The sequence below is a fragment of the Chenopodium album genome, chromosome 9 (assembly GCF_948465745.1).
Source record: "Chenopodium album chromosome 9, dcCheAlbu1.1, whole genome shotgun sequence".
In the NCBI taxonomy this organism is placed as follows: domain Eukaryota; kingdom Viridiplantae; phylum Streptophyta; class Magnoliopsida; order Caryophyllales; family Amaranthaceae; genus Chenopodium; species Chenopodium album.
The window spans coordinates 17,579,768-17,594,006 of NC_137842.1; the positions used below are offsets into that span (position 1 = coordinate 17,579,768).

Below are 14,239 nucleotides of genomic sequence, written 5' to 3' on the forward strand. Positions count from 1 at the left end.
TTTGGGAGGATTGCGTGAGGCTTGTGGTTGGGCGTTGGTTTGGGAGGAGAGATAGTGGAGGAGGAAGAAGAGGGTTTCGGTTTCGGGTTTGGGTAGGGTGGGTAAGTGGTGGCAAAGGTGGTGGACTGGCGGTGGTGTAGACAGGAGAGAGAAAGAAGAGGAGTGAAAATTAAAAAAAAAAAAAAAAAAAAAAAAATTAACCTGTTTAACAGGTTAAAGGTCAAATGGATCTGTCAAAGAAGGTGGGGTATAAAGGTTGGATTTTTATGAGATTAATTGAAGGTTGGATTTTTATTGTCAGACAGCCAAAAGGTTGGATTTTTAGTTTCCATTTTTCCAACAAAATTAGTGAAATATAAACAACCCTTTGCCAGATATTTCTTGAAACAAAATTAACCAAGCCCCTAAACAAACTTAGGTTCTTAATATGTTTAAAAAAAAAAATAAGGTTCTTATTACACCTATGAAACCATTTAAGTCAGGGATCAGCCCCACATTGAAGTCGTTTACAATAATGAATAACGTTCCCAAACAAAATACTACCTCCGTTTTATAAAATCTGCAACAAAGGGCCTTGCACAATTTCCAAGGCAAAATTTCCAAAGTAAAGATTAGTAAACAAAAGGGCATGTGATTAATTGGATGAGAGAGAAAATACCCCACCACAACCACCCAAAACCCAACCAGCCAACTCGCACCACCACCAGACCACCGCACCTGGCCACCACCACACCACCAACACCACAACCAGACCACCAACAAATGAAGCCCTACCTCACCCAACCAAAGAACCAAAACCCCCTTACCACCACCAAAAACCCACCCAACCACCACGAACCAAAACCCCAACTCACCACCAAAGGACCAAAACCCCCCTTACCATCACCAACGAACCCACCCAACCAAATCGCAGACCCCCAATCGCAAAACCCTAAATCGCAACCAAATTGCAGACCCTCAAATTGAAGACCCTCAAATCACAACCAAATCGCACGGCCACCAAATCGCCATCAAATCACACGACTTTGAAAAGGGTGAAAGGGGCGGAGAACTGACAGGGTGACATGAAAGAGTTGAACGACGACAACTTAAAACTGGAAACAGAGGCAGCAGTTTCGTGGTTGTAAGAGAAGAGAGAGACTTGATCTGAGTGGTGGTAGTGGTGGTTTTGTGCTATTAGTGGTGGTTCAGAGGGAGAAGAGAGAATAAATGGTGATGTTGGTTGTCAATGTAGTTGTGAGGGACTAGAGAAAATGTAGAGGAGATTTTATGAAACGGAGGTAGTAATTCAATTCAAAGCACAACTAAAACATTATGCTCAATAGTGATCAAACGCAAGGATATATACAAGAAATCCCACTTAAAAAAACCACTAATTGTATCAACTCACAAGAAAAGAAAGTGCATCATGAACACAGAAAATTCCTTAGACGGTTTTAGGTAGAAAAATTACTTCATAATTGAGAACCTGTTCAACTTAAATGTAAACCTGTAATTGATATCAACATCATCCGATGAAAAAAATATAGAGAAGAAACCATGAAGGGAAGCTAACACAAGAACATATTATAGAACAAAAAATCAAGCTGTGGTGTACAAACACAAAGGAAGAATTGCCTAAACATATCCTTTTCATTCAGCATCCTCAACACAAAATTGTAATAAAGAGACTTGAAACAATCTATTAATTGTGTCTGACGCAAGTTGAGACCAAAAACTTCAATTCTAGGTAGATCCAAGAAAAGAAAAAACACCACAAATAAGACACATATTCCTACTGCCTCAACCATAGCTTACTCCTCTTCAACAATCCTTCCCTTCTCGCTCACGTAGATACCGTCGAGAAACTTCCTGATATCCTTGTTCTTAACATGACATTTCTGATCAAATAGAAACACTGCAGTTAGAAAACTTGTAATACAGCATCAAGATTAAAATGTAACCACAAACAATGATCCAAACATACCTGGTTAATCAGAGCAGCAGATCGAGAAACAAGTTCAATGTCGCTTCCATCCAAGACAAGCTCATCCTTAACCTTCTCGGACCTCAAGATGGTAACACCTTCCAACATGTCAACCTTCCTGACCTGTAAACATTTAATGCAGCACAGGTCATGTAAAAAAACCCAGTTGAGATAATGTGTAAAAGTAGAAGTAAACTGATGACAATAATCAAGTTGAGAAAAAACAGGTTATACGACTGAGGTCTAATCATCTAAAGGTCAGCAAGAAATATACAAGTAAATGAAGAGGCACGATCAGAAGATAAATTGTTGTAAATAGTTCAGTTATATTGTGAAGAATGATGGATTGATGGTAGAGACGCCTTAAACAAATATACTAGCTTTATAATTTCGAACAAGCCAAACTTCCTGGGCGAAAACTAATAATCACCTAGTTAAAGTCCTAATTCAACGAAGGGAGATATCATTAAATAAAACTTATAGGTTGAGGGTTACTTATTAAATTTCAAACAAAGATATCAACATAAAGAGCTGGACAATGACACAAGGAAATTCAACATTGTTCAGTTATCTAATAATGGAGATAGATATATGTATCAATTTCAGCTACCCTCTAGTACATTGCAATTTATTTCAATTTTAAATGACTGAATATTAATTTGAGTTACATTTACAGTACTATACACTACTATCAATACAAATAATTTACCGGCACAAAATCACAGACTGTTGAATCAAAAACTATTTATTAAGCACAAATCACAAACTAGTATTGCTTTATGGCAATCAGAAGTTCATGGGTTCATACTTCATAGCATAATAAGAATTCTAGGTCCAAACAGATAATACCTATCAAACATAAAAATAATAAAAACACAATAGCTTCCATCGGCTCATGACATACGACGATAACATTAAAATCTCAACCAACTCAAGGTATATAGTTGCTAAAGTAGTGACAACAATTAGATACCATGGTAATAATATGATTCAATTTCACAGTATAATAGCAATTCATTCCTCCGTAAACCATATCATATTGATCTAAACAGACCACAATACTACATCATCCAAAATCATGAATCCAACAGAGAAAACCAAAATAAAGTCATAAACATCAGAAATTCAATCAAATAACAATTCCTAGTAAACAACAAACGAACAGCTCCAATTACTACTGAAATAAATTAAACACATAGAATCTATAAACAGAACACATACAAATTCCAAAATCATATATTCAAGGTAAAAAAATCAAAATTTATACACATCTAAAATCCAATAAAACATATCCGGAAAAACTTATGGCAGGTCCAATTATCTTATAAAATAAACCAAACAGATAAAAAAAAAATACCAAACTGAACAAAATCATAAATTTCATAGAAAACGAAATACGAAATTGCAATACTAAATTCATCAAAAAAAATAAGAGAAAAAATAAATACCCTTTTCTCGCCAAGAAAGTTACGGATCTCAATACTCTTGTTAGAGTTTGTAATACTAGCATTGATGGGAAAATGAGCGTAAACCATCCTCATTTTGTATCGATAACCCTTGGTAACACCAGTTATGAGATTCTCAATATGACTGATAGCAGTACGAATAGCAGCAGAAGTTTTCCTGGTACCGAACCACGAATCAATGTTCAACTTCTTCTTGCCTTCTTCATCAGTAACCAATTGAAAATCGAGGTTCAGATGCTTGAAGTTGCGGGTGAGAGTACCCCTTGGACCAGAAACGACGATGATCTTAGCGTCGACTTTGATGTCTATCCCATCTGGGATTTCCATGGAGTCGGAGGATAGTACTTGCTTCATTGTTGATGGTGTTGATTTTCTCTCTCCTAGGGTTTTTTTCGGGGGTTAGGGTTTGAGGATGAACAACTGAAGAAGAGGCGTTGGAGTGGAGGAAGAAATGAGGATTATATAGTAAGGGTTTGGGGGCCGCTGTTAGAAGGCTAAAACCCTAGTGTTTTTTATTTGGGCTTTGGGCTATATTTTTTGGGTATTGGTTTTACTGAGAGTTTGGATACTACTCGTGTAATTCGTATAAATTGATTTCCACGGCGACATGAAAATTTATACCTATCGATTCAGGTCAACGGGTTAGGTTCGGGAAAGATTTAGGGTCGTGCTAAAAGGCTATCTCAATAGTGTTAAAATGTAGTATCATCGATCTATCTATCTATAATGTGTAATCTTCTATATCTATATAATAATTATAACTAAAATAAAAACCACTTACATCATCACTGTACACATGTCAGTTTCTTATGAAAAAATTTCCCTTCAAAATTGCTTAGGACATCATTTATATCATATTTTTTTCCTTCCAAATTCAATATTAGGATAATTTTTAATGAATAAATTAAAGTGTGAACATCAATTAACCAAAAGCGTATTAGTGATATTTCTCTTTCTAAAAACGCACATTTTGTGAATTAATTATTTTATATTGTATTGAATTTTTTATTCTAATTCATGCATCGCACGAGTACTAATCTAGTTACAAAAAATGATAAATGGATCAAATTTGGGTTGAGTTGGGTTAGGTCCAAGTTTGAGTTTTATCTTAGTAACTTATTGTCAATTTCTGCTGGGGCCAAGTCAGGAATTGATCGCTCTAAGTACAATGAAGTAAGTTGATTCCTATTTTAAAAATAAAAAAAAGTAAGTTGATTCCTCACAAAAATTAATGAAGTAGAGTTGGGTCCTGTTCTTTTGAGCTTCTAGGCAGAGTAGAGCAGGAGTCAGCAGAGCATAGCCGAGTCTAGCCGAGCAGATTTTATTATTATTATTATTATTATTATTATTATTATTATTATTATTATTATTATTATTATTAAATACTACTCCCTACGTTTTTAAATACTTGCTCCATTTCTCCATGCGCGGTGTTTTAGGAGAAATTGGAGAAAGTTTTAAAATATGGAGGTATTGGGGTAGTTGAGAAAATAAAAAATTGTAAAAAGCAAAAGTAGTGGAAGAATGGGAGGAGAGAGAGTATTATGTTGGGTCCACTAAGTGTGAGAAATGAATTAAATATTGTAAAAGATTGCCATAAAAGGAAATGGAGCAGTTATTTAAAAACGGTCGGAAAAGGAAAGTGGAGCAAGTATTTAAAAACGGAGGGAGTAATAAAAAATCAATTATTATTATTATTAATTACTATTACTATTATAAATCATTATTATTATTATTACTATTAGGAAAATTTGCAAATTGCAGCCATTTAAAGTTCTTTTTTTGCAAATTGCAGCCATTTAAATTTTTTTTTGCAAATTGCAGCCCAAAAGTTCATAAAAATTGTAAATTGCAGCCCGATTCAATTTTTTCATCGGTTTACAAGTTGAAAAATCTTCGGTTAAGGTTTTAGGGGGTCATTTTATCCCTTAGGGACCCGAATTGAGCTCAAAATCAGCAAAAAAAATAAAAACTTAAGTGTCTCATATTTACAGTTTCCCACAAATCGATACATTTTTGTTACGCAAAACGAGATACTTGCGTTATTTTTTTCTAATTCCGAGCTCAATTCGGACCCCTAAGGACTAAAATGGCCCCTAAAACCTTAATCGAAGATTTTTCAACTTGTAAACCGATGAAAAAGTTGAATCGGGCTGCAATTTACAATTTATATGAACTTTTGGGCTACAATTTGCAATTTTATTTTTAAATGGATGCAATTTGCAAAATACGAACTTTAAATGGCTGCAATTTGCAAATTTTCCTTACTATTATTATTACTTTTATTATTACTAGTCGTTGGAGCACGCGCGATGCGCGTGCTCCCCCAACGGTAAGATAAGTAGAACTCGTGGTTGTCTTCATTTTTGTGATATTCGTGGTTGTTGTTCGGGTTTTGTAATAGCAAAGATACATGAATTAAGTACTAACAAGGAGTAGTGATAAAGTTTTTATTCGGAAATATCTATGGGAAAACAACTGTTATAAGTGAAGTTATCTAGAACTTGTTATAATTTAATGATTTTTGTTTAAAAAAACTATACTATTGTTGTAGATATTATTTTAAATGTAAAATATAGGATAGAATTGTATATTAGTTTATTAGACTTTTTGAAGTAGAAAATTTTCAAGTGGTTCGGAGAAATATGATTTGTGTACCAGTCATTTATTTATAAATTTTTATATGTACAATTATATGTTGGGAGGGAATAGCTTTACACTTTTTATATTTAAGATTATAGTCGCTGGAGCACACACTACGCGCGTGCCTCCCCGATGGTATGATATGTAATATTCGTGGTTGTGATCGCGTTTCATAACTTGGGGTGTTATTAACAAGATAAATTGATGTTTACGAGATCTTATTTGTGTGGTAGTCACTAACTTGATTTTAAGTTCTTCCTATCTTTTCTTCCTTCATATATACCGTCTCTTATATTTCTTCCTTGTCTTATCTCATTTCCCTTTTCTATTCATCCTTGCTTTCTTTCACCTTCTTGTTCTATCCACTCTCTTGTATAGTTGGAATTGTTTAGTAAGTCTCTCTCTCTTATTCTCTACCGACCCTTCTCACTTTCCCAACTCATCTCTCTCTTTATCACTCTATCTCATTTCTCTTTTCTATTCATCCTTGCTTTCTTTCACATTCTTGTTCCTTTTTTCTCTAACCTATCCACTTTTCTAGTATAGCTCAAATGGTTTAGTAAGCCTCCCTCTCTTTCTTATTCTCTCCCGACCCTTCTCTTTTTCCTGACTCATCCCCCTCTTTATCACTCTATCTCTCTCTCCCTGCCCCTCATTCTCTTATTTGCTCTATTTCTTTCTCTTCTGACCCTTATCTCTCTCTTTTTCTCCAAGACTCTCTCTCTCCCTCCTCCTGGCTCATCTCTCTTTTTTTCACCTTCAACAGTTTAATGTACAACTATTGAAAAAAAAAAAAACAGAGCATAATGTACAACCAATTAACAATTTAACATGCAACAACTTCCACTCCAAATTATCCAGAACAAAACAAATTGATTATATTCATAGATTATACATGTATCCAAAAGAAGAATCAAACCAAGCTATATAGAGCACACGATCAGTAGATAATTTACAAAGAATATAGAATTTTGGGCCTAGAAAATTCTCGAACATAAAAAATGAATCTCAAAATGTGTAAAAGAACAAGCCAAAAAGCTATGAAGCTCAATATTACTACTCCGTACTACATATCAGTGAACTCTTTTGAAGCACACATTTTGTTTTGCCTGAACGACAAGATAAAGAAAAGCAACCTGTTGCATTTGAAGTCATAGTTGTCATCGCTATATGCTTGATGCAATGAGCTGCAGTTGCTACCTTAGAGTATTAACCTGAAAGACTCCAATTAACCAAAACCAAATATATTAGTTGAAAAGGAATTCTTGATATCACACTTGTAGTGTCATCATATAACTTCTACCACAAAGTTAATACGGAATAGTATGTTACAAGCTTAGATCAATACTGAGATAGTTTTCTTGTTTTTACAAGAATACCTCATTGTTTTGTCTGTTAACAGACATTTATTGATCCCTAATCAAAAGCATAAAGTGTAGTAATAGTATATACAGGATTTCAAGTTCACAATTACATAAACTACATATGAAATTATACGGATCGTTGAGCACTCTGCTTATAATTTATAATAAAGTAATACATGGTGTCCATTTTGGATCAAGAGTGTGTTATAAAGGTTTAATCATTGAAGATAATTCAAAACAATTAGTTCAATTTTGAAATCATACAATCTTTTAATAAAAAAATATTAGAGTCATCTTTTTTTTAAATGAAAATTTACCGAAGAGCAACAGCTCCAAGATGGTAACGCGAGGGTTCTTGACTCCTTTGCTTGTCAGAGCAAATTGTCTAGCAACCTTCATTAAGAAAATAATCACTTATACATTTAACGATCTTAATCAAAAAAATAAATAAGGCCCTAGCTTTAGAACGCTGAGAAATCAAATCTCTATTTTTTACATATACATTAATCCTCATCACTTTGGCAAATTATCAATTAGTCATTATCCAAATAGTCATTAATCAAACTTGGCCACATTTTAACTTTATAACTAATGTGTAAATAAATGGAAGAAGGGAAGACAAAATAAATAAGAGTTAGCACCCCAACCAACTCAACACAACAACACCACATAGACATCAAATGAGCAATAACAGCCCGCTACAATAGAACCAGGGTAGCAGACCGCGGTAAATTCCAAAAGGCATAACTCCTAGCACACAACTCCAAATCAAGAAATTCTTGAGCCTAGATTGAATAACTTTTCAAGATCTAAAACATTGACGAAGGGACTATGAGCTAAAAACAACTTTAGGTCGATATTTTTGGACGAATAGAACAGCAGTAACAGGCAGCACCAGAATAACAGCAGCAACAGCGTGAAACAACAGCTACCCTCTATAGTCACTCACAACAACAATATCTAACTTGACAACATAAATTTTGGCAGCAAACACGATATGCTTATAAGCAAATTAAAAAGAGAAAATCTTGGGAGAAAATGGAAAGATAGGGAAAAAATAACAAGTAAGTTATTCATATTAAAGGTTAGATGAAAATTGAACCAATAAGAACAAGAAAGAGAAAGAGGAGATAGAATTGCACCTGTAGATCAACAATTCTATTACAAATCAGACAATAATTCTACTAACAATATAAAAAATCAACCCAAAAAAACGATACATCACTCAAATTCAACCCAAAAAAACCACCACACCTCTTAACTGAAGCAAGCAACACTACCTAATTGCAAGCTTGTTTTTTGTAACCACCCCCAACCCAACATGTGATCCAGAGACCAAATTATTAGCATCCACATTCAACATGATAATACCTTTAGGGGGGATTTAACCTGATGCAGAAGGGTAATCATGAGCTGCAGTTCTAAAGAATACTTTGTGTTCCTGCAGAACCAAATAGCACACATCATAACAAGTATAGTTGCGAGTCAAGAAGGATTATTACAGCAAGGATAAGAGGAGTTTTCCCCGAAGAAGCAGCACAGTTCGGAGCCACATCCTTCCTTTTATCCCCTGCCATAAGAAAATTTCGGAAGATTCAAGCCTTTAAGGCATAGATCATATAAGTCATAGAGCATATGAGTCTTATGATCTAGTACTTTGAAAGTGTAAGAATCAACACGTGACAACAATCATCATGATACTTGCACATAAGCTAAACAGAGCAGAAATTCTCCAAGCTCATAAAATTAAGGTTCAATACTAAGACTAACTCAATTGCATCAAATTTAAATAGAAATCATATATAATAAGCCTCGAAAAATTAAACATGTATATGTTTGTAAAATTATTATGATAGCATGCAATTAGAACAACTATACTTTTGAAATAAAAATAATTCCTAAGCATAGCTAGAAACCAAACACTGAGAAATACACACACACACACACACACACACACACACACACAAAAAAAAAAAGTAATACCCACAAAATAACTGTAAGTGTTAATCAATTGCTTCCATACTAAAATTAAATTCAACTCTGCCAAATGCCATTAACAAAATTTCAGCATAATTAACCCATAATTCCTCAATACATAAATCATAATTCCTTAAGTGCAATCATTAAGCATTCAAAGCTGATTAGAGATCGATGAACAAAAAACTGTGTTTTGTGATGAAATGTCAAAATTAAATTAGGATTTTTTCAGCAAAAATCAGATTGCCATTCTTTCAATGAAGGTTTACAGAGAAAGGGATATAATATTGGTATAATGACAACTTTTATGGCTTTGCATTGCCAAATCAGTGTACTCCACACAGTCCACAGGTTGTGGAATGTGGCAATTGCCACAGTCGGGTTGTGGTGTAGACTTCTCATGCGACCAAGCAGGAAAATGTAAAGTCAATAGAGGCAGAATACTGAATTTTGTCTGGCAATTTTAAAGTCGGTGCCACCTTTAATAGTCTAACATACATCCTTCAAGAATTTCCAAGAAGTTTTAGTCGAATGAGGTTTATGTGATGACAAGTGGATTGACTTAATTGTGGAATGCATAAGCCATAATTTGGCTCATCCCACAATCCAGCTCCATATTCTTAATAATTGTATACAAGCAAATGAATGAAACTATGAAAGTATTACCTTGGTACCATCTGCAGACCACCGGGCACCATAACCTTGAGAATTTCGTATTTAAAAAACAGCACCATGTGGTTGGACAATATGCACATTCAACCATTGAGAATGACCTATGATACGTGTTATGACCTCATTGGCAAGCTGGTTCTTATTGAAATCTGACAGTAAAATAAAGAAGAATTCATAATTATGGACTGCTTGTTTGAGGCAGGTTCAGAAAGTGAACATTTTTCAGGTTCACAAAAGTATACAGGTTAGACATAAGGATGAACCGGAAGATCCAACATTCAAACCATAATTCTGAACCAAACTTCTATATAAGATTTATGTAATCAAAATTTAGACAAAGTCACATGCAAATTGTACTCACCATTTCCTTCCACTTTGCCCCAATAACTGCTGCATCTATTGACATGCTTAGTCAATGCCCTGAGTCAAGGTGCAACTTTTAATCTCGAGTCAACCAAGAAATCGATTAAATGCAGCAATGATCAAAATATACAGGCAGATTTAAGATTTACAAATTTATAGTCGATGGACACATCAAACCACAAAAACGCATACGAATATCATAGTGTGATCAAAATTCAGGAGGTCCTTTAATCCTTTTGTTAACATATTCAAAGTTTCTGGCTTATCAGACAGTAACTGTTGGATAGCCAAACTATTTCGACCATATAACCTGTCAGATACTTCGATGTATCAGATATAGTCTTTCTCTTAAGAGGGAGAAATAATGCTATTGAAGAAATAAAAATCCTTTTCATATATGTATAAAACCTATATACAGCATCAAGGACCTTTAGCTCTGCTCTTATGATTAACATCATTATCACTACAAGTTGAAACCTAAATAATACAGTACATGTAAAATGGATGAACATAAGAGGAAAACCATAATTAACTATCCATACATTTGATTTATGCGGCAATGCAAAAGATGAGAGGAGAGTTGATCTTGGAGGTGGAAGTGCATCTGAAATTGTCCCAACAGTTTGCTTAAGTCCTAAAAGGCACTGGATGCCCTTATGACCAAGGCCCTGTGATCAAGGGGAAAAAAACAGATAAGGGGAGTGGAACAAATCTTCATAAAAAAAATTCCGGACATAGTAATACGTCACTAAGTCACAGTGCTACAAGACCTACAACATAGTACTATTTACACCATTTTAAAAAAATAAAAAAAATTAAAAAAAAAGGGTACTAACGTGAGAAGACAGAAATAAAACAACAGGTATTTTCATATCCCAACCAATATTTTCGTGCTAAGGTACCATATTGTTTTTTATTCAACAGAATACATCAATTTATTAACTCAGTGTATAGTTTAGAATTTAAGGAAATTCTTAAAAAGTGAAAACGAAGAATCCAGTTCTCGATTCATCAAATAAATCACTCTAAAAATTAGGCAATACCCATGTCAATTATGCCTGAAAAACATAAATTCTAAATGATACTTATAATATAATATTAGACTCCAACTGTATGCAACTAATCTTAGGCACAAACTACACGCAACAACCTGAGGCATAGCTTGATCCGATTACTAATTTAATAATTTTACTCTATAATACTAAAGCTAACTTTGCTATCTAAAACACATCACTTCCTTTTTAGAAGACTTTTGATTAAATCACACTAATGAATGATAAAGATTACGCTTAGACACCAATTTTCTACTTATAATATGATACAGAATATATTGCCTTCCAGAAGCTTATGCCTAACCTACTCGGAGAACCCGCAACCATGAACATTGTATCTTGCTCATCACACCTCAAAAATCTTTAATTTAGACAGATCTCCGCAAAATAGAACATCTAAACCCTAAAAACCAAAAAAAAAAAAAACAAAAACAAAAACAAAAACCAAAAAAATACAAAAACAAAAAAAAAATTAAAGAAAACACACAAACCTGAGCAGCTTTGTAAGCATTCAAAGTATCTTCAGCAGCAGTTTCTCCTCTTTTTTCCTTTCTAAGGGTGAAATCACCACTCCTTCATCAAGAATAGTTCGAATTTTCAATCGAAATTCAGAAAATTAATTAAGAAGAATTACCTTCTATTTATCAATCGAAATTCAGATTATTAATTAAGAAGAATCACCCAAAAAAACATTTCAATCGAAATTCAGATTATGAATTACGAAGAATTACACAAAAAAACATAGCACAAAAAAGGATTCAACCCCATTAAAAATGAAACGATTTCGCTCAATTACACCCACAAAGATTCAACCCAAAAAATTCGAAAACATATCGAAATCAATAGGAACAGACATGCAAAAAAAAACCACGACAATCGAACAAGTAAAGCCCAAAAATTTGAAACTATAAATCGAGAAAGAGAAACGAGATCGAACCTAATGAATATGACGATCCGAAAAGTGTCTTCCACAACCTCAAACTCGAAGAATTCGAAGCACCATCATCGGTGGTCTTGAGTTGCTGAAGTTTTCTCTCTCTAGCTAGGTTTCTCTCTCCTTGTTTCACCTAAGAAATGCTCTGACCCTAAGACCAAGAATTTTTGTTCCTTCTGAGATGAAAACAGAGAGGGAAGTCGGTGAGAAGCAAGGGCAATTACAGCTGTGATACATAATGCAATTGGCTAAGAAAGGGCAATTTCGGCAGTTCCTTAAAATTAAGGGAAGCTATGTAATAACACCAAAAAATACTATTCATAAGGAATAGTAGCAACTTTTGCATTTTTATAATGGTTATGGATTATTAAATAATAATTATTATTATTGAATATTAATTATTTATTATTATTAAATATTAATTATTATTATCCTAATTCAATATTAAGTATTATTTTTAAGCAGGGTAGAGTAGGGCAGAGCAGAGTAGAGCAGATTGAAGCAAAGTAGATTTCAGAATAGTAGAGCAGAGCAGCTCTAAAGAACAGTGCCTTGATCATTTGTGGTTTGAGTTGTTTGCCTTCATTTCTTTTTGGCTTGAAAAGAGTGAGTTTTAATGACCCAACTAGTTATTGGCCCGAGCGATGCCCCAGGTCATTATAAATTTATTACTTTAATTGAACTATATATATTTTTGACTTGTTTGTCATTGAGAGCTTAAGAGCTTTTTTTTTAGTATGATAGCTTAAGCAGTTAGTTGTTTGTATGAGGTGGTTTAACCCTCCATATAGGGTAAATGATAAATCAATCCAATGTGAAAAAAATATATAATTGATAAATCAAATATGTATAAATGTCAATATATATACAGAGTACTCCATAATGCACCCTAAAAAATTACTCTATAATTACAATTGTAATATATATAAATCAAAACTTTTACTCTATAATTACAATCTTATGAATTAATGCATAAATATATAGAGTAATGTTTAGTTTCTTATAAATTTTATTATTATGCAATTATTAAGGAGTTACATTCCAAGCTAGGGAAATTTAAATAGAGTGTTATGTATATGAAAAGTTTTTCAATTAAACAAAACATTAATATATAGAGGATATGCATATATCAAGTTTTCAATATTAATGAATTCGTATGATGTGGTGTCACAATATATGCCAAATGGCAAAATTGGTGACACGTGGCAAAATAGCATGTCTTGCCATGGGTTTTAATAATATACTAGATAAAGCTCGTGCGATGCACGGTTTGTTAATTTTTTAAATAACTTTTTTATATATATATTTATGTGCTAAAATTTGTTATATATTTAGATAAAATTCCTGATATCAAAAGATATTACTTTATATTTAATTAATTTAAACTGAAAAATCCCATTTGCCAATTTTGTTTACGTGTCATTTAAATTATTTAATTCTAAAATAAATTAATAATCTCATATTTAATTAGCTACTACTAAAATGTATTATCTTACGTGGCGCATTGAAAAAAATTAAATCCTACGTGACTCTCTAAAAAGTTGGGGAAAAACTCCCCTTTTTATATATACTAGATTAGCACTCGTGCGATGCATGAATTAGAGTTGGGTCTTAGTAACTTATTGTCAATTTCTGCTGGGGCCAAGTCAGGAATTGATCGCTCTAAGTACAATGAAGTAAGTTGATTCCTATTTTCAAAAAAAAAAAAAGTAAGTTGATTCCTCACAAAAATTAATGAAGTAGAGTTGGGTCCTGTTCTTTTGAGATTCTAGGCAGAGTAGAGCAGGAGTCAGCAGAGTATA

At 33.4% G+C, this 14,239-nt stretch overlaps 1 protein-coding gene and 1 long non-coding RNA gene across 7 annotated transcripts; both read right to left on the minus strand.

Moving 5' to 3' along the window:
• Positions 1–1,545: 1,545 nt before the first annotated feature.
• On the minus strand, positions 1,546–3,866 carry LOC145558452 (large ribosomal subunit protein uL6-like). Its single transcript, XM_081619700.1, has 3 exons — positions 3,415–3,866; positions 1,967–2,089; positions 1,546–1,880 (listed from the first exon to the last, which is right to left on the minus strand). The coding sequence occupies exons 1-3, from the start codon at positions 3,784–3,786 to the stop codon at positions 1,794–1,796; spliced, it is 582 nt and encodes a 193-aa protein (XP_081475826.1). The 5' UTR covers positions 3,787–3,866; the 3' UTR covers positions 1,546–1,793.
• Positions 3,867–6,928: 3,062 nt separating this feature from the next.
• LOC145559617 (uncharacterized) lies at positions 6,929–12,643 on the minus strand. 6 transcript variants are annotated; one of them, XR_014092807.1, is made up of 8 exons: positions 12,441–12,643; positions 11,995–12,076; positions 10,994–11,119; positions 10,450–10,508; positions 10,083–10,237; positions 8,811–9,009; positions 7,757–7,832; positions 6,929–7,289 (listed from the first exon to the last, which is right to left on the minus strand). It is a non-coding gene; the product is annotated as an uncharacterized LOC145559617 (long non-coding RNA). The 6 variants fall into 6 exon arrangements; XR_014092806.1 differs by having other exon boundaries at positions 8,829–9,009; positions 12,441–12,642; XR_014092808.1 differs by lacking the exon at positions 7,757–7,832 and having other exon boundaries at positions 12,441–12,641.
• Positions 12,644–14,239: the final 1,596 nt, after the last annotated feature.